Genomic DNA, 21,860 nt, shown 5'->3' on the forward strand with positions numbered 1-21,860 from the left:
GCTCCATAGGCTATTCCCTCTCATGGAAAAACTTACACTACAGTTAAAAACTTTAGGACCTCAACCTGTTCCCCTGTTTTTCCATCCATTAATTACTTCAATAATCCCCTCTAATTTTTTAACATCTGATGTGACAGTTTAATGTCAGGACTGGACACAGGCTGTAGGAACAACACTGCCAAATACAAAGGTAACGAGTCAATATACTGGGAGTTCAGGGCCAGGGGTTTATAAAGTGTGCCCCAAGATTTCTTAAAGTTGTCATCCTCCAGACCCCCTTCTTGCCTTCAAACATTGGTCCTACGTGTGGAGACAAGGTTATCATTAGTAGAGTTGATGTTGTTTGCTTACATTTTTTTTTTCATTTTTTGCTAGCCCTTGTGTCATTTGTAAAGCCTATAAGGATGGTGAAAAAGTATATTTTTCCCAAGTCATAGTGGTAAAGGATCTCATCTCAGACCAGAATAATGATTTGTTTGCCCTGGCACAAATTAAATAGCCCTTCAGATCAGTTTATAGGGTGACCACAATACATACTACCCTGGTCATGGTGAGATTGGATATTTGAATGTGATCTGTTTAACATGGGATATTATTATCCTCACATGAGATAATATGCTGTGGTACTGCTATAGTATATTCTTTCAGATATTCTCAGGGTGTTCTGAGTTTTCAGTGGTGTAAACAGACAATAGGACAGTTGGACAAAGACAAAATTAGATCATTTGGCTCCCACTGAACTTCCTTAATTTTTTGTTATTCCCAATTAATTTTACTGTTAACATCAGAACTTGTTCTGTCTGGGAGGTACAAGGTAACAAATTGCAATGGAGAGAGATCAGACTAAAAAGGAAAAATCATCCAGAGACACAGATGAAAAAAGATTAGAGAGGAAAAAGGAGGAATTTTGTAGGTGTGTCTGTGTCCAGAAAGGATTGACGTGTTAGCCTGTTGCCTGTCCCACAGCAATTCACACCAAAAAAACCCTGTAAGAATGAAATTCTACACCTGCTGAAAAAGTGAATATTTATGTACAATTCTCACAGAAGAGGATTAATGATTTTATTGCCTCAGTGAACTTAGAGATCTGCCCATGAACCATGACAACTTTCCAGAATCGGTGTTTACCTTCCTTCCCTTGTTCACCCCTTACACACTCTTTATATACATGCCTAACTTAAGTCTCAGGACCAAACCATTCAGCCTTCTCCCAGGCAAACTTTCCACTGACTGCAGTGTAGCCTGGGTCTACTCTGTGGAGTCTACAGTTATGTGCTTTCTATTATTGTTTACTTGCTTTGATTCAATTCCCACACAAGTGTCCGAGCCCTTTCTGCAATACGATGAATATCATCTCTGTGAACTGAAACAATGACCTACTGTACAGAGAGACAGGTCAGAAAGTGACTGCTACAAGACAGACCTGTCTGGCTTAAAAATTGGTCATTGTGCCAAGACCAAGCTAGGGATAGAGATGGATGACCCCTTCTTATTCTGATGGTAATGTGACCACCCTTCATAGGATTTTCCGTGGTCTTGCTGTGCTCTCTTTTTCATTAGCCTTTCTGCAATTGTAAAGTAAGTATTCTTGTTGAGGACTAGGTGTTCCTGTGTCAAGGAGCACATTAAAAAAAAAAAAAAAAAAAAAAGAGTCACAAATATAATTGTCAGTTGTCCTTTCTAATGACACACGATGTTAGGATGTGGTAGAACCAAATATAAAGCCTTTGCTGTACATGAGGAAATGAACAGAAATGCTAACTATTTTTGTAACTTGCATAGTTTGTGATGTTTAGTGAAGTAAAGTCTCTTCCCAGTCTAATACCTTGGTTACTATTGAACTTTCAGGCATAAACTCATGGAGTTTTCTTCCTAATAAGTGCCTTGTGAGCACCAGTGAAGTCCAACACCATATTCAGCAAAGCGCAGTGGCTTCAGCCGCTCATCCAGCCTAGTGTTCAAGGGCATTTCAAGATCTCTAACCACAAATGTCTACTTCTCTTTCTCTCTGTCCCTGACTTCAGCACACTCTGTAGCTTACATGTATTTTGGCCCCTGATGCACCAACGATTTATTTCAGTAAGTTCTCAAAAAAAGTGTACATTGCAAACTTCAGAAAGGTGAAATTCATAAGTAATACTGTTGATAGAAAGGGTAAGTAAAGAAGTGTTTGTTCACACAGCTGGTATGCAGAAAAGTAAGGATTAATTTGGTTTCTCTGGAGGTCATCAGGAGTCTTTTATAGTGTGAGCTACTTTGAGATCTACTGGGGATGCAGCTTGCACCAAATCTACCTGTGAATGCCTAAAATACTTGGGACATTTGTTGGTCATTGGTCTATAGACAGATGAGAATGAGTAAACATGGAGTCATGTAGGCAGTAGAGCAATCAACTGGCATTTGGCACTTTGCATGTCTCCCTCTGAGGAAGAGCCCTCAAAGGCTCCCTTTCCAAAAGCTGACACTCCGTGTGGTTACCACTACCTATTCCTCTGCTGATCTTGTGAAATGTGCTCCACAGGAAAGAGTATGAGAACTAGTAGACAAAACAGCTAGCTGGGGCTATGTAATCACTGGTTATAGACCAATAAGATGGGGCAATAAAAGAGAATTGCTTTGCAGTGGTGAAAAGAAAGTAATTCTACTTAAAGGTTCTTCAAACATGTAGAATAAAAAAAAAAGTTCCTACCTATTATGGAGGAAGGATATAGACATAAACACTTGAAACATTTCCTCACCTCACAATCAGATGTAGCCAGAATGGTTTCCTGAGCCCCTACAAGTCTGTAAGAATTAAGCAACTATGTGTAAAAATATGCTTTATTGTCCAAATGACTAGTGCCATCATCAGAAGAACTGTTTTTTAAAAACACTCTGGGTTTTCTTTCATCTAGAAGTGAGGAGGTAACTAATTTATATTGCTATATAATTAAAGAACCTGTGTAAAACTGCCCATGATGCTATGGTCAGGAATCAGACTAAGTCCATGATATAACGATTACCCCAAAATTTTCTTAATTATTTTTACTGAAACATATAATTATTATTACACAACAGTTTAGAAGCTTGTATCTTGATGATGCACTTTCAAAGTATGCTTGGTTAAGTAATTGTCTTATAGATTGGCATGGATATGGAGGGGCTTTATCAGGGAGTCAAATTCTGACACATGCCAGGGTGCTGTTCTCATCTTCTTTGCAGTGGGATCTAACACACTACTCACATAAACTGTACTTGTAATATTCCCAGGCAGCTGCCCTGACAGATGAAGATGAAAAAGTTTTAAAAGACTGAATTAATAAGTGATTAGATGATTAAGATATCCTTACAGATTTATGAAAGGCAGGATGTACAAAATTAAATAGATACAGTTTTTCCTTCATTTATTAACTTTTAGATACCCTTACCTTCCCTAAGACTTTTTTTGATGGAGATGTAATACTTTGTAAGAACAGGTAGAAACTTCTCTTCCTTCTTTAAAATCTCAAATGACTGAATGCTTTTGGATGATAGTCAAATTGTAGTCAGTCCAGTAAATTTTTCTTAGTCTGCCTGTAGCCACTCCTGATATGCATACTACTCACAGAAACATACTGCATTAAGTACATGCACATGCACATCTCTTATCTCCTGCACAGATTTTCTTGCTTTACTTTTTAAAATAAGAATTCAAGTATCTGCTCTAATTTCAGCCAATTTTGTTTGTTAATCTGAGTAACTCCTTCATTTAATCCTTTAAAATGCAAAGCTATTTGGTGTATAAGTGTATTCTGTCAGTAGGTACAAATGAGTGACTAATGTTGTTCTGCAGCAAGTGAGGGGCTGATGATGATAAGGGCCCTAGCTCGAGCTGTCTGCAACTTCCATGCCTGCTGTTTTGCCCTGTGCCACAGTAGTTTTTCTTGCAGGAACACATGCACATCCTGAGACCTGTTGTGCCCTTCCCCAAACCCTGGACTGTGAGCAGCAGGCCTACAGCTCTAGCACCAGCCAGGCTCTTCTATGGTAGCGTTGATGGAGACATGCACAGACACAAAGGTGTTAACCTTATCAGTGCTACTATACATGTGAAAACCTAGCAGGGCTTTGGGTCATTTAGAACTAAAGTACCAGACTGCCTTATGTTATGACACATCTTCAGTATTAAAAATCTTACGAAGATTTAATCATAAAAAATAAAAAGAAAAAACTCCCCAGGACCTGAAAATAGCTGTTTTAAGGATCTCTGCTAGCACTGCCTAAAACAATGTTAAAGTTGGTATAATTCACATGGTAATAAATCTCCTTTTGAAGAAAATAGTTGTTTGAAATAGTCCAGAAAGATTTTTATTGGTTTTGTTGGTGGAACCTGTTCTAGTTAACTTGAGGACTGTCAGATGCATACCTGCATAGGAGAGCAGAAAGAACTCAGGGAAGCAAGCTTTTTTCCCTGTTCCTGACTCTTCCAGCCTCCATCCTAGAGACCAGCCACAAACTCCGCAGTTGCTGTGAGACCTGGAACTGTTGTGTCACAGACAGATAACTGAAGATTATGTCTTTGTCTGGTTTACTGGTTACAGTCTTATGGTGGTGTTTGAAAGAAGCTTCCTTGGCCAGGTAAGCCAAGCTGACTAAGTAGAAGGCAAAAAATGAAAGAGAGAGGAAAAAAATTAAACTAAAATTAAAAAAAAAAAAAAAAAAAAAGACAGAAATAAAATAAGTGATGAATAGAAGGAATAGCAATGATCAGTGAAAGAGGAGGAACACGATTGCAAACTTCACATCCTAGGTAGCATTTGAGACAGTCAGATCTGGTAGTTCACAGAAGCTGAATTTCAGGATTACCGTGGTGAAACTATGCAGAAGGTTCCCTGGTGACCATGTGCACAACAGCCATGTTAGGCAAGTTTATTGCTTCCAGCGCAGCTGCTCTGTGGTGACATTACTGCCTGTTTGCAGTAATATCTTAATTTAGTAGTTGATATTTTCTGTCTTTTATAGACAATTCTACATAACAGACTGAGTTGCACTTTTGTTACTTGGACAACTTGAATATAGGTTTTTACATGTCAGTTGACTGGAATAGGCACCCTACCTCTCTGTTGTCAGAGAACTTGTTTTTTAAAATTCCTTTCTTTCATTGTGATTTAAAAAAAAACAAAACAAACCAAAACAAAACAAAAAAAAAAACAAAAACAAACAAAAAAAAAACAAAAAAAAAAAAAAACAAAAAAAAAAAAAAAACAAAAAAACAACCTTGAACTAGCCACAGTTCCAAAGAACAGGAATTCTGAATTTCAGCCAGCTCTACTTAGGGATTTCTGGTTCATTATCAGGATCATACACAGATCAAGGGCAGATTTTTTGATTTAATGATTCAAGTATAGATTTAATTGTTTGGCTAACAACATTCAAATCTCTACTAGGCACGAAATAGCCATGATGCACAGAAGAATCTTGGTTTCAGTCTGAACAGGTCTCTTCTTCATAGAAAATTTTTTCCCTTATTTAGTACCTTCTCTTTGCTCTCGAAAAGCTCATGATCATCATAATTCATCTGCAAGTTGAAATTTTTGCTGGAGACGTGAAGCAATGGATAGCAATGGAGCTTGAGCTGGAAGATATGAATTGGACTGACTTGTCCATTGACTTGTTATATGATTTAAGCACATAATTTCAGTTCTATGTCTCAATTTTCCCATTTATAATAATCAGGTAATGCTAGTTTTTTCCTTCATTTCTGTGCATTGTGCTATTTACTGCTTTTGCTGTCTGTGTGGATTCTCCTTCTCTATTGTTGTCAGTGTTTCAGAAGTTCTTCCACCACTGTAGATGCTTTTATGGTAGATGACCCCTGCAAGTTTAATTTTCAGAAGAACCTAAATGTAGACCAGTTCCCAGCTGAGTACATACTTCTCATGGACTTAGGGGTTTTTTTACTTTCTTTTTTTTTTTCTTTTTAAATAGTAGATTAAGTGTTGGTGTGTGTATAGGTTTATATGGGAAAGCAAGTCCTCCCAGTGCTTCAGATGTTTTCTTTATCTCTCAAAAAAGTTCCTTTACTGCTTACACTTAATTTGTTGCTTTTTCCTGATAATTTTCAAATCCCTGTGTCTCAGCTGATTTTTCTTTATGTATTTTGTACAACACCTCTTCTGACTTAAGTCTTGGAACAGTGTGTTATTTTGACTTGTTGAGGTTTCAGGTGATGGAAAAGTACAGTATTAAACTGTCCTTCGACAGCAGGCTATTCTGTAGCAAAGGACTATTTATGAAGCAGGAAAGAGTTCACATAAAAATCGAAAAAGTACATTTGTACAAAACCCAATGGGAAAAGCTCTATTGTCAAACCGGCCGAGGCTGTTGAGGCAGATGCCTGGCTTTGCTCTTTTGTTTATATTCCAACAAATCAAAGCTGACCTGTGTTGTTATCGGAGTAGAGCAGCAGGTGCAAAAAAATAACTCTGCTGCCAACTCAAACGAAAGGGTAAGACTAATACCCTCTGGGAGGTATTGAGAAAATAACAGAGTCATGCCAGCAACTGAATTAACGGCTCTATTTATGGTGGGTTTTACTTAATAACCCACTCCTAACACTGACACATAAATACTCCATTGTATTGTTCAACGCAACCAGTGGAGAAATCAATGGAAACAGGATGGGCAGCTCTCGCTGTGCCAGATGAGAAGGAGCAACACCATGGAAGTGTTGCTCCTTTAACCACAGGCAGAAGACAGGAGGAAGCTGTTCTCAGCTTTTACAAAAGTGGGGAGACATTGTTTCCCACAGCTTCTTGCCTTACATATAGAAGGTGGTTGCAGAGTACGGAAATGTCATTTCCCCCATTTTCTGGTTGCTTTTAATGAAAGCAGGGAACATAAATGAGCCCCAGCATCTATGTCAGCTACTGTCCCAGTGGCATGTGGCTTTAGGAGACTCAGGGCTTCCTCAAAGTCCTGGGTGCGTGGAGCAAGCAAGCCTGCTGCTATACCCAAGGGTGAAGCAGACAGCTCTTGTGCAGACAGTGGAGTGGGATGCCAGTGAAGTGGTCTTGCAATCTCTTATTCTTTATACAACAAATACAATAAGAAGAAACTACATGGACATAGATGGGCTCCAAACAAATGTTTACTAAACACACACAAACATGTAAACCTAAATGACAAAGTAATGGTCTGACAGAAGTTCCTGAAACAGGGTCAGTGAGCCCCATCGAACTATTTCAGTGATAGCTGCCCACTTGGGGACACTTCCCTTTGCAAACAGCTGCCTACCTTGGGTTACTTGGTAGTCTAGAGAGAAATGCAGAGGGAGCAGGCATCCTGGCTGGAGCTGTCATGTGGGTAGGATTGACGAGTCCCAGCTTGGCATTAGGGAACATGGTTGACCCAGGCAGAGGAGTTAATAGTCAGCCATATAAACCCTCCTGTCAGCCACATGGAACAATCCTTCCCGCCATGAGCCCTGCACTGCCTCTGCTATGTCTCCTCTTTGAAATACCCTGCTGCTGTCATGTCAGCAAGAGTGTGGTTAGTCAGGCAGTGGGTTATAATAAGGTATAAACATATATATTGAGTGGGTTAGTCCTCCAGCAAGCTACCTAATTTAGCCTAAAACGCTTTATGCTCAACTTCCAGCTTCCCCATCCTAGTCAATTTGTGCTGTGCCCCTCATGTATTTAATGAAGAAACACAATTAGTTTTTTAATTGAATGAATCAATTAATGTAAAAAATAGTAGTCCCAATGGGAAAATTTGCATGTTCCCCAAGACACTTTGCTGGTTTTGGTCTCCATCCCATGGTTCTTAGTCTGTTTAGTTCTCACTCAGAGACCTATCCCAAAGAAGAAACCTGCAGTTTCCAAGCAAATGCCCTTTATTAAAACAAAATGTATGAAACAGATTTTACAAAAAGGAAAAAAAGAAGAAAAGTATCCTTTTATTTTGGAAGTAGGCAAATTAGTTGTTAATGTCAAAAAACAGACTAGTCCCATAACAAAAGAGAAGTGCTAGTGGTGATAGCAGTTAAAATAAACTTCTCTGAAATGCTGGCTCTTACAGAAGCATATGTCAGTGTCTCTATTTATGAGTGGCTGTTAGGTCAGAAACACTTCAGCACATAATGAGAGCCAAACATGAACACAAACACAATTATTATTGTAATTATTGTCATTATTCAGTAGTAACTGAACAGTCACACAGGTTGCATTAACAGTATGGAAAGCAGTTCCCTTGATATGCTGTTAGTCTTTAATGCAATGCAAAGAGAAGCTGTAGTGGAAGGTAGAGGGAAGTGGTTGGAGAACCAGAGCCAAAGGAAAAGGAGAATGTGTTAGAACACGATGGTAATACTTTGTTATACTTGGTTCTTGTCTAATTACAGACATGTGACTTGTCAAGCTACAGGGGCATCTAGAGTGCTTTTTGGCCGTTTGTGTATTTAGTGTATTGTAAGCAAAAGAAAGGTCTTTAGCAAAAAGAGATTAGGGAGATGAGCTGGCTCCTGGTTAGAGGAAGGATGTACCAGAGAGATAGGAAGGACATGAAAGGAGGTGTGAAGTTGTTCCATGAGGTGTGGTATTAAGTGTTGAAACAAGAATGAAGAGCAAAGGCAGTTTTTCCCATTATTGTGTTTTCCAAGACTCTGTATCCCTGAGGCTAGACTGATGAATCTATGGCAAATGACTTCTAAATATTCAGAAAAAATGGCTGACCAAAATTATCATGAACTTGCTGAGGTGGTTCAGACAGTAATGAAAGGAGTGCCATATGCCAGTCAAAGTCATGTTTTGTAGCACCAACTCTGAAAAATGAGAAAAGAAAAAAGCCTACTTTTTTGCCAGTTTTTAGTGAATATATCTACTTATTCCAGATATTCTAAGGATATGTTGATGTGAAAGTGACATGAACATTTATCACAAGAAATAAAACCTTTTTTTGACTTGCTTTTGTCTTAGCTCTATGACTAGCAATTCCACCAATAATATACAGATCCGTGCACACATCTTCTGCAAGAGGAGAATGAGCTTTTTGATAGAAAAAAAAAAATTATTATATTCTTTTTTTCATATTCAGAAACTAGTGGCATGTCAAGGGGAGGCACATGTAGCCTGTGATGTGGCAAGGAAGCATGGATCCCAAACACTGGATCCTTGTGGAGTCGGGTTCTGGTTCACTGTTTCCTCTACTGTGGTAACATAACTAGGGATAAAATTTGCAGAAATACCAACCTTTGGCAGTCAGCACTGTCAGACACATCTATACGTTGAGGATTCTCTGTTCACAGTTGGCCTTTTGATTGCTTCTGATTTAGAAAAACAAACAAACAAAACCTCCTTTAAAATTCTCCCTTTTATTTTCATTATACTAATGAGTACCTTGAAAATTCAAGTCAGTTCATATGAAGATTGTTGATTGTGAAAAAAAGGGGTCAGAGAAAAAAAACAACCTATGAGCCTTTACATATCATCAAGTAAATTTTCTTTTTTTTTTTGCATTCATAAAGTGAACTTTGTTCTCTCTCAAAAAGGAAACTGAACTATGTTTTTTGTCTCTAAATTACATCATTAAAAGAGCGATAAGAACCAAACCCAAACCCTGGAGCAGACAGATAGCTCAGATACAGATCTAGATCCTAACTCTTCTACCCAAGCTTCTTTTTAGTTAAAATATATATGCAAGATTTTGAAGCATTCATATGAACGTGTTAAAACAACCATCACATATCTCTTTCAAAATTTGCCTTGTAGTGCATCATGAAAATCAGATCTTTAGTAATAAAAGATTCCAATCAAGCTTTATTTGATTCTGTTTATCAAGATCCTATCTGTAATGTAGGTAAATGTTAAATGTTCCTTTTCCATTCATCTTCCTTTTTCTGGTCTTTCAGTTTACCTTCAGGTATACATTTAATATACAAGGTTCAAAGAAAACAAAAGAATAAACCCAACTCTTCCTTTCCAGAAGACCACAACAGTAAATGATCATCATCTCAATGTAGTCTCTGAAAGCTCACCGAGAGTCAGTTTTGCACATGCAAAGGTGGGTTTATGCATGTGAACCACAGCTGTATACACCAAAAGTATAGAAGCACAAGAATGTGCAGTTCAGAGAAGTGTGGAAGGGAAAAAGATTGGCCTCAAAGCCCCAAACCAGAATCCTGAATGCAGATTTTTTGACATTATTTAGAAAGTTTTCTTATAAAAATGATTCATTCACACTCACAATGTGATTCAGTAAACATGTTTTGTTACTGTGGCCAAAAGGTACATATGATGGACTAAAATGAAATACATCAAGCACTCAGTACGTTATACAACAAATATTGAGGGTGATCATAGTGCCTCTTCATATGAACTTTCTTCAAAGCTTTTAAAGAGTTTGGAAACAAATTTTTATGGGGTATGCTTTTGCAATTATATTAGTGTTGAGTCTTGAGATTTTCATCAGTCAGGCCAAGCTGCATAGGCTGTCATCCCAATGGTACCTTGCAGGTCATAGCAAAGTGGTCCAAAGTTGAGCTTTTTTTTGTGAAGTAGAACCCTGCCAGGACTCAGTCTGTGGTTGAATTGTTTCTTTTGAGGCTTCTCTCTGCTTTTTAGGCACTAAAACGAAGGGAAGGAAACACTGAAGTGTGTGATAGCTACATGTGGATCTACATGGCCAGAGAAGATCCTAACACACTTCGGAAGAGGTCATATCTGAAAGTGAGCTGTGGCAGGGATGATATCTTATCTGGGAGTTTGGCACAGACACCAAGGATGAACCTGAGACCTTTGCAAAATAAACAGATAGAGATCATAATGCAATCTTAGGGTCAGTCATGATTGTCGGTATAGGTACAGTGGCTCAGAATAAGACCCTGGAGCCCTGGTAGTAATGCACAGCAGTAAAGGAAAGGGGAAAAGAAAAAAAAAAAAAAAAAAAAAAAAAAAAAAAAAACCAAACACCAAAAGACACACAGCTCATGGTAACATGCAAACATTCATATATTCAGTTTGTGCCTGCCCTAACCACCACTGGAGATGTAAAAAAGGTGGTTGGAATGCAGAGCATCTAATTGATCACATACATTACAAGTACAATGCATTTGTGTTTCTGAAGTAACCGTATGTGTAAAGCAGGTCCACATACTTTGTTGTAGATATCGTTTGTTTCTGGTGTCTTGAAAAATCAGCCCACTTGGTTGTCTTTTGATTTTTCAAGATTAAAATCCAGATTCTGTTCCTCTGCAGCTGCAGTTATTACCTGGTATCATTTATTTTAGATTGCTGTTTAAGTGCTTGACTGTAATCCAAGATGCAGTAAAGATCTAAAATATTTAACATACTCTGTAGATACTTGTTCCATAAATTCAAAGCCCTGAAAAGCAGGGATTGTGTCTTCACTGTGTACATAACATACTTCAAAGAAAATAGGTCCAGGTGAAATCTACATTTGAAGTTTAGCCATAATGTTAAAAGGGGAAAAATGGGGAAGGATCCCATAAGTAAATAAACCAAAAGAGATCCACCCTTTTGGATACGCCAGGAGGAGCGGTACGGAGCTTGTCTCAGCTAGAAGTCACTCTTAGATTTTGCATAGCTTACGGGTGGAGTCATAGTTTAGTAGTTTCAGTCAGTTTTGCCTTAGACATCTCTTTTTGTGTTTTGCATAGAGGACGTTGCTTTACAAACCAGAAGGCAGTAGGCCTCCTTCCCCTATGGGGTCCACACCTACTTATTGTTGTAATTAATGAGACCCTTAGTTCAGTATGTTGTAACATAAGCACCTGCACAAATCAATGTCAGAACAATTGCTCTGGTTGTAGTACTTTAGGATTCACTCATTTACTCTGTACTGCTTATTCGCTTTTCATATTGTGCCAAGCATTTTCCTATCATTTAATATGAGCTGGTTTTGAAAGATTCTGGTTCAAAAAAAGAGATTATGTAGATGTTAAGACTCTATGGGTTGAATGTGGAAATGGGGATCAGAGTAATTTATTTTCAGAGCACACCTGTAGTGCAATAAAATTCGCATAGAGCACACTATACAGTGTTCAAGGTTCAAGGATTTATAAATATGTTTTTGTGCAATGTTGGATTCGCTCCATGGGCAGGCCATGGCTGCTGGCTCTTTCCATTACCACCATTTACTCAAAGTGGTCAGGCAGTCAAGGAAGACAAGAAGAACAGAGCAAATGACCTCCTGTTACTGCCAAGCTGCAGAGTTTTAGCACGGTCAAAGCTCGTGACTCCAGGGAGAGCTTTCACTAAGAGAGGCCTTCAGGGTTTGGTCTGTGAATACCACCTGATATATTGAATGTAGGCGAAAGATTTTTTTTTTTTTTTTGATGCATTCATCCATTCTCATAGGACTCTCTCTAGAAAGAATGTTGCTTCAACACAAGTACACAACTATATTTAAACTTGCTAATTGAGTAAAGTGTTACTTGCTTCCTCTCATAACTACAATATTCCTAGCAGTGTTATAAGATTATAGCCAGATATGGCTCCTCTTCAGTGGAAAAGAATGGAAATGTGTGTCCAGATACCTGCAATGAATACACACAGAGGCATATATGTGTATATATGTGTATCTAAATGCACATAAATACACATATTGTATTTCATGTGTGCTTTCATTTATAATGTACCATGTCTTAACAGAAAGACAGATCCCAAGATCTGGTTTACATGGTTTTCCAAAATCTCAGCACAGCTAGAATTCCTTTTTAACACGGTTCCCTGAGGAAATGAGGCTTTTGTGGTTATTCTGTCTGTGTGTTGGCTTTTGTATTTGGCCTGTAACAATCTTTGAGTCCCATCACTAATTTTAATTACATTTGATAGGGGGTAGAAGTCTCAAAGATATGAAGTTCTTACGGGATTAATGAAAACTGGCGGCCAGGTACAGGAGGGAAATCTATTAATACTCCATCTGAGAGAAAGAGTGAAGCTTGAGCTCACTCCTTTAAGACAATGAGATATTATGAATGCCCCAACCGTGGGAAAAACTTCAATCAGTGCTCACATCTTACTAGACACTAGAGAATCCGACCACAAGATACACATTCATAGGAAACCAGGCTTCATTAGTTCCACCATTCGCTTTGATACATGGCATATGATTAAAAGAAAACTGAACATATTATGCGTCCTTCCCCTTGAGGCTTCACACCCTTTAACCAGGTTTGTCTGTACACAAGGGAGATTTGAGGATTTGGCCTTAAACTAATGAAGAGCACACCCCGTCCAATATCCTGACTCAAAATCTTTCCAAGAATGGAATGAGACACTGTTATAAGCATAAATCTGCCATGAACTTGTATCAAAGAAAGGCATATACAGGATGAAATGGAGAAAATTGCAGTTTAGTTTTAATTGAGAAAATATTATTGAGCATAGTGCTGTACACTTCTAAGCAAAGGTGTGGAAGTTAGGTTAGTAGGGCTTTATACTCACCCTGAACAAAGTGCTAGAATGATTTCCAAATAAGGAACACCCTTGCATTATGATAAAGAAGGTGATTTGACAATTTTCAGGTCACTGAAAAAAAAAGTATCTTGGGTAATACAAAAAACTGGGAAAGTTTGTGTTAAAGCTGAATCCAGTCCTGTTCCTGTGATTAACATCATATTGCAAATTCTTCCTTTCATGCACAGTTGTTCCCACAGGTGTTACTGGGAATTAATTAAATTATTCTGGTTGAGATAACTTGTATAGCTTTCAAAACCAGGATGTATTGATCGATTAATTTATAAAGCAATTTCCATGCACATTATCTGAAAATACTATTATTGTTGTTTAGGGACACTAAACACTAAGCTAACTCTCCATTAAACATGTGGAGAAAAATTGTCTGCTAGTGTGTGATTGAAGGAGGAATATTTTAAAGGAAAATAACTGAAATCTGAATCTGGGGAAAAGGCTGTCAGAGTGCTTCTTCTCAGACCTCTTAAAGTGTATTGGTTTTTGTTACTGCTGAGGTGGAAAAACTGTGCAAGACACATGATTTGGCTTATTTAACTATCCATAGCTTCAGTTGCTGAATTGAAGTGTCATAGGATCTTTTTGTTTGGAAAGCCACCTGATTAGTTATGAAGTAAAAATGAGAGTTTACCCAAATCAAATTTTCGGGGCAAAATTACACAGGAACTTGAAAACAGAAATCATTTCAGTTCATATTCACACATTTTCCCAGACACAATTTTATTTGCACAGGTATCAAGCATGGAAATTATGTAGAATTCTAGAAATTGCAAAAGTTGCAGAAGACAAAATCACATAACACAGTATCTGAAATTTTGAGATGGATTCTGAAAATGTGACTTCAAATCAATAAGTTGAAACTCAATATTAAGTGCATACTGTAATTTTTGAAAAGACATGAATTTACAAAATTAAGTTCCTAAGAGTGTTTTGATAATCCTCAATTTATATATTTTTCCCAGAATAGTTGATATTCTACATCACCTCTATCTGATACTGCAGTAAGGTCTTTATCATTAATACATCATTAATTCATACCTAATTATCTTAAATTGTTAAAACTCAAGTTAAATAAATAACTTGATATATCATCAACCTGTATAATCTCAGAAGTGTATACATTGACTGTCAAACATGCATTATTGCCTAAAAGTTCTTATATATCAAGTATATGAGATAAATTATATTCATGTTATATGCTGAACATCTTTATAATCAGCATAATAAATTTAAATGCTTCCTTACACTTTCTCGCTCATATTACAAAGTCACTTGGCTTTACCATGGAACTAAAAAATGTTTTCAACCTGCTTAAATTTACTGATACAACAGTCATCTTTTATTTGGCCAGAGTGGGACAAGAGATATGTCTCTCTTATTTTATACTGCCGTATACCTGGTACGGGAAACTAAATTCTTCTTGCTGGTGGTCACTGAATCACAGACTGGCTGGAACTGAGATTGGAAATCAACTGTTAAAATGTCCATGCTTTGATTTTGCCACTCAGTAAAGCTACAAAATAAGGCCTTGAACCAAGCTATACTGTAAAGCACCATTCCCTATGGTAAACTTCCTAAGACTTTGGGTTTTTAAGCAGTGCTCAGTAACCTCTGTCTCTCCCTCTCCCCCTCTAAATATATATTGGGGGGAGGGGGCGCAGGAGGAGAGAGTGAGAGACTTGTAACTTTTAAAAGTTAAAATTTCTTTTAAATGACAGAGGAGAATAACAACCCAGATCATTTTCAGGCTGTTCTTTAAAACTAAAGCTGTGAGTGTTTCTACTGACTCCTTTTCTTCTACCAAAAAGATTGCTAGTATGAGATTGTAGGGGGTCAGGCTGTGCTCTCAATGGATGTTTTCTCATTGCGGGTAAACAGCAAAGAGCAGTGACTTTAACTTTCACAAGTCCATTTTGTATTTAATGCTCTTTTTAATTCCAAGGCAAAGTCTAGCTGCATGCACATGGCATCCTGATGTCTAATGTTTAGTTTCTGCAGATTTTGTGGCCTTTAATTTAGAATATTTTTAGAAAATGGTTTGGTTTTTTCCTCTGCATTTATATAAGAATAACAATCTGAAGTCTTTATAATATTTAACAAATTACTTTTCTAAACTCTTGAAGAATGTCTATGGATATAATGTATATTTTTAGACTTTGCAGCTTCAGGACACTGAAAGATAATGTGAAATATCAAGAATACCTGTAATTGGGGAATTTTGTATACCTTCACTGGAATGATTAAACATGTGATAAATATGCGATGTTTTTCTAAAATATAATATAACTAGGGGTCTTTTTAAAGTATAAATAAAATAAAAGACAGTTTTACTCATGGTGCTAATGCTAAGATAAGTAGAAAGGAAAGTTTGTGTCACTTAAAAGAGGGAATGCTGTCTTGGAGGTGGTGTCACTCCAAAATACTGTTTCTGTTACAGTGACTGTCTCGTATACAAGATCTTTGACCATCTGATTTTTCAGTGGTTAGGAATGTATGATCTGTGATATTTTTACTGAGAAGTGTTACAAACACTTCTGACAGATCAGATAAGCAACTGGGTCAGCTGACAAGATATTCCCTGTAACTTTACCTCCCTGTAGCATTAACATGTTCTTCCTTCTGTGTGAGGGAATTTCTGAACATGGGTTTTTGTCAGCTGTATAGTTTCATTTGCAATTATTGAAAAGTATTTTCTCTCTTCAAAAAATAAGAAAATAAAAATGAAAAGCACGTCTAAATCACATTTCTCTAAATTAGAAAAAAAAAAAAAAATCAAAATAAAACAAAACAGACCAAAACAAAACTATTTATTATTTAGTTTCTCAAAGCTTGGCAGTTTTCCTGTATTGCTTTATCAGGAGCCTTGTCTTTTCATTCGGCTTCATTTCTGATTACAGATTATTCATTGATGGCTGGGCAGCTGTAGAAACTTGCTTCTTGCATATGCAAATCAATCATAGTAATGTTTATCATAAGATTTTGTGGCAGTGGAAAAGGGGTTGTGGCAACATGCTCTTGATTTCAATTGTATCGTCTACAAATGGAATTGGCTTTCTCACTTCACCTTCAGTGGATTTTTATTTTTTTCTTTTGCCGTTTACCTTTTGGACTAGACATCACTCGCTAAGCAAGCTGTTCAATTTATTTACAGATCATGATTTTGGAAGGAGCTGGCAGAATGAGTATCAATTCCAGCAACAATCTACTCCATCAGCAGCCTTCCTGGACAGATGGATATTCCACATGCAATGGTAGGAGGAACACAACAGATCTGAGCCACGTTTTCTGGGGGGAGGCAGCAGGGAAGGGGTTACTGCACCTTTAAGTGAGCACAAGTACTATTTTTCAGTAATACTGATTTACTGGAGTTTCACTCCTGGTAAGAAAAATTTCCATTTCTTACTTTATTTGTAAAAAGTTGAACTTGCAACACTAAGTTTCAGAAAGTGACCAATTTACGGTTTATTTCCTTATTGTTTCATTTTCTTAAAATGTATTTAGTGGTGTTGAAAGTTCCAAAACTTCCCTCTCCTCAGTGCAGAATTCTTTCTCTCTTACCTTTACCCCACATGCCTTCTCTGAACCAACATTACCCTTCAATGCTAATCACTCCTCCGGCTTTCCAGTGGAATTGTCTTTTTGCTCCTTACTGTATTTGCCTTTTCAGCTCAAATTACTAGATAGCTTTCTAATTAGACTGGCATTAGAGCACTACATAGCTTGTGATATGAGAACTTTTTTTTTTCTTACTGTTTTCTGATTATATGGCTGTATATATAGAAATATGTTCTTGTGTATATTCTCTCAGTATAAAAATATAGATACATACATATATAGTGTTTGATATAATTTTAAAATTATTTTCATCACTCATTTGACAGGTAAACCTTAAAATCTAAGTAGACACATACTGCAGTTGCCCTAGTCCAAATAATGCTTCAACAAAGCTTACAATTAAAGTTCCCACTTAGTGAGACTCTTGTTCTTTTTTGTGCATAATTTCTAAATACACAGGAATACATAAGCATGCACTTAATAAATGTGCTGACCTGTCTGTAACAGATTCTTGGGGAAAATGTCCTGTCTGAATTTCACTTTGCACAGGATTTCATGAAGGGAAACAGTGGGGTCTATTTTCATGTTCCCAGTGTGAAACTCCTCAGGATTTACTTATGTTTTAGAGGGACAGGAAGACAAAATCTCAGACCAGCCTCTACAATCATTCACTCCTTCCTTTTAGCTAGCTACTCTTTCCTCTCACTAAACGCTCTCCATTTACATTAGGAGTCCAGTGGCCTCTGAAATTCCTTAACCCTTCTGAAGTATAGGAATATATATCAACCTCATTTTCAAGGAATACTTGATGTCCCCATCAAACATTTATTCTCTGACATACCACACTCTTAATCGTTTGCATACTCATTCCCCAAATCCTTCAACAGTAGGATGAGAAACAGTCCTGCAAACTCCCTAAGTTACTGACACAGGCCTTGTTGGCCAATATTGATAAAGAAATCTAAGTAACTGTGGGGCTTCTTTGTGTTTACCTGGAAACTAGCACTATGAACTGTATTTCAGCTGAAGAGACAGGAGGTCTAGTGGAACCTGAAGGGAGGTGGTTTCCTAAAATGTGGAAATTCTGTCGCTTATGGTCCTCTAGCAATATCCACTGTCATCAGTATTCCTCACAGCTGTGTGAGTAAACTTTTTCTTGGGGACACTGAGAACTGACTGGTGCCACATCCTGGAGTGTAACTATTGTAGAGCTAAGCCATGGGAGTCTTTTCTCCTCCTGTAATTCAGCTACCTCTGCAATCTCTCATTCCTTCATCCCTTCGTGCACTTGTGAGCATTTTATCATGACACCGTCTCTGCCTGGCATACTCCATTGTCCTCCTTTCCCAAGGAATAAATTGCACTGAACTCCTTTTGCCAACCCTTCTATGAGGGCAGACCAAAGCAGTCCTGGCTTTGCTCTTATCTTATATAATTACACTATCCCCACATACAATTTCTTTAATTTGCACATGTAAAGTATTGTCATGAAATGACATACAACTGAGAGCAGTTCAAAAGATTGCCAAGAAAAGATTTATATTTCCTAACAAGAAAATTAGGCAGCTTCCATAACTAAAAATGAGGTTTACAACTACATTTAGAAATCACCTTACATGACTACAGGTATTTATCAGAACTACGTGCATTCATCAGAATGCCAGCTCTATCATGAAGCTGTGGGCCATACTGGTAGGCTTTTACTGTGGAGAAATATGAGAGTGGCTTTGATTGAATCCCACGATATATATTAAGTCCTTATTCAAAGAAACTTTCCACATCACATTATGAGAATTTAGCAGGGCTTTTCCATCATTTTCTAATGCACTAAAATTATTTTTCAATACAAGGATCAACATACCTTCTCAACAGTACTTCTTGTAAGGTGTCTTCCATCAAATAATGTTTATGTATTTAGCCAACATTTAATAAATCAATTCCTATACACTCAATCTGCCAAGAGAGGTGTAATGTAATAATTCCCAGTTTTAAAGTGGAAAACTGAGGGAAAACAAAACAAAACAAAACAAAACAAATAAAACCAATACCTTCTCCAACAGGAGCCACTGAGTTAGTGTTAAGAACTGAGAAAATAATCTAGATCTGTGGACTTCCACAGCATGCAATTTATCTATAGACCTTTCTTGTCATCAACATAATCCCTGTGACGCTAACAAGAGACAGTAAATACTTATTTTCTTTTCCAGTGTCCAGCAGCTTCTATGGAACCCAGTGGCACGAAATACACCCACAGTACTGGACTAAGTTTCAAGTCTGGGAGTGGCTGCAGCATCTCCTTGATACCAACCAGCTGGATGCCAACTGCATACCCTTCCAGGAGTTTGATATCAATGGGGAGCATCTGTGCGGTATGACCCTGCAGGAATTCACTCAGGCAGCTGGGACAGCAGGGCAGCTGCTTTACAGCAACCTTCAGCACCTAAAATGGAATGGTAAATAGATACTAGGCAGAGGCGCATGTACAGTGGTCTGAATCCTGGGATCTTCAGAAGTCACTTACATTCCCCAGAGACCTACCTGGAAGATCTCATTTGTTGTTTGCTATACTGCTTATACCTCATTCACTGTATTGCTAAATTGCTTAGATATGACATAAGGCAGAAGCCTGAAGGAGCGGGGGAAAGGGTATGTTTCCCACTCCAGAATTAGCCCTCTGGCTCAGCTGTAGCAGTTGTTGATTGGAGCTAATAACCTTGATTCTCCTGGGTCCATAGTCATACTTCCTGTCTGCTATATGCTTTCTTGCAGGCCAGTGTGGAAGCGACATGTACCAATCTCATAATGTTATTGTGAAGACAGAGCAAACAGGTGAGTAAGAGTTGGGTAACTTGTCTTTCAATAGTGACAAAAAGGGGAAATCATCCATTCCAAGAGACAGAGATATCAAAATGGCATTAAATAAAATGGAAAGTGTATCATGCAGAATAAAAGAAGTAACACAAATATCAGTCAATGTCTACTTTTTGAAGCTTCAGGCAGTACGACTGTATCTTAGTTTGCATGTGGTCACTTTTCCTGGGAGACCTCTGCAATATCAGTAGTCTATACTAATGTTCAGAGTTGGAATAGGTTGCAGTGCTCAGCAGGTGAAGCTTTGTAGAGGACTTAATACTATGCTTCATTCAGCAGATTTCAAAACAACTATTTCCACAGTATTCTCAGTTTTAAAAATAGAGAAAAATATTTTGTTCTGAAGTGCTGTTAATGTTTAAAACATAAGGAAATTTCCAAACAAAACAACTTTGAGAGAAAAAAATGTTACATTTCAATTTCTTCACATTTCAGTGAAACTGAAATTCATAGTTTGACAAAATCTGCATTTTTCCTGTGGCAGGTTTTTTTTTTCCAGTGTGTTCATAGATAGATCCCTTTCCTCCCAGGGCTTTGTTTCACCAAGAACTTCAGCTCAGTTAAGTCCTCCTCTTTAGGTACAATTATTTTCCTGGTTCCTTTGCATCTCTGTCCATATCCAAACACTCTCTATCCCACTAGTCCCAGCCTCTTTATATGTGAATGTGTTCATGAGCCATGTTTTAATATTTCCCAGCAGAACAAATACAGATTCATAACATGTGATATCTCCAACAAATACTGCCAGTCTACTTATTCAACTAACCTAGAAGAGCCCAGCTTCTCCAGCCAGGGAAACTACTCACCTTCTCCTTGCAGTGGGCAAACATTGCAACCTGCAATCCACTACTTGTCTGTGCCTGTTGTAGTGTGGGTGATATGCATGCAGCATCCTCAATGCTGGCCATGTAAGAAACTACAGTAATCCTTTAAGTCCTGATTTATGAGATCTGTGTATAATATTAATTCCTCCTCCCACTAAACATATATAGTGCAGTGCAAAGTACCTCAGCTATCCACCCTGGAAAAGACAATGACCAGAGATAATTGATGGTTCTCCTAGATGTTCTAGATCAGGAGTGATGTGGTGGGACTCTAGCGATGCTGACCACGGGCAGTGGGAGTGGATTTAGTTTCTGCCTAACTGGACTGGGGCTGCTGGAAAAGGAACTCACCAGCAGGGATAGGGCTGGTGCTTTACAGGGGAAGCCCGCCTCATCCTAGTAGACCGTCACAGTTGCAAAGAGATGGGTACTGAGAAAGGCCAAAACAGGAAGACAAATTGTCTCCCCATGTTCTGGCTAAGTAAGGCCTGTTTTTGGAAGCAACATTAGGCACATCAGGCATCCAAGCAAAGGGTGTGTTCTACTGTAGGAACGCAAGCTCTGGGTGTCTAAACATGCAGCTATTCCTTAGCATGTCTACTAAATTCCTATGTCATAAGTGGTAACTCAGCCAAACACAATGATTTAGCTATAACTCATTTTTGGGGTTTTTTGATTTCATTTATATGAACATGAAAAAAATTAAGTAAAACCTAGATTTGAACCTTACATCTCATTGTTTCTGACCTGGATTCAAAAGAAAAAGTGATTTTTAAGGCTTCTGACCTCAAAAATGGACTGTGAAGAGAATGATTTCCTGATCAATGTACAGATCATAAAGATAATACTTCTGCTGATATAGATCCATCTGACCAGAAGACCACTAAAAATTGTTTCTCTCTGATCATGAAGGTGCTTTTTAGGTTAAGGATGGGGAGTTGATGTGCCTGGAATAAAATGGCCCTTCATCTAGGATTAGACTGATTTTTCTCACTATGTGCTTACACATGAAGCTCTGTTTCAGAGGGGACTTTCAAGTTCTACCATTATAGAAATAAATACTCATTATGAGCATCCTCCTGTTTTACTAGATATTTGAGAACGCTTTCATCTCTGTGACACCAAAGCACTGTTATAATCACCAGGGACTGAGAATTCA

The 21,860-nt window shown here is 37.8% G+C and overlaps 1 protein-coding gene across 1 annotated transcript in view; it reads left to right on the forward strand.

The window, feature by feature from the left end:
* The window catches only part of EHF (ETS homologous factor), a 31,420-nt gene that overhangs the window by 2,023 nt on the left and 7,537 nt on the right, over positions 1–21,860 (forward strand). Inside the window, exons 2-4 of the mRNA XM_009971138.3 lie at positions 16,603–16,702; positions 19,214–19,459; positions 19,776–19,835. Of these exons, the coding sequence (XP_009969440.1) occupies positions 16,606–16,702; positions 19,214–19,459; positions 19,776–19,835 (403 nt within the window). The 5' untranslated portion in view covers positions 16,603–16,605. The remainder of the gene's footprint in view (positions 1–16,602; positions 16,703–19,213; positions 19,460–19,775; positions 19,836–21,860) is intronic.

Source organism: Tyto alba, unplaced genomic scaffold (genome assembly GCF_018691265.1).
Source record: "Tyto alba isolate M040663 unplaced genomic scaffold, T.alba_DEE_v4.0 Super-Scaffold_18, whole genome shotgun sequence".
In the NCBI taxonomy this organism is placed as follows: Eukaryota; Metazoa; Chordata; class Aves; order Strigiformes; family Tytonidae; genus Tyto; species Tyto alba.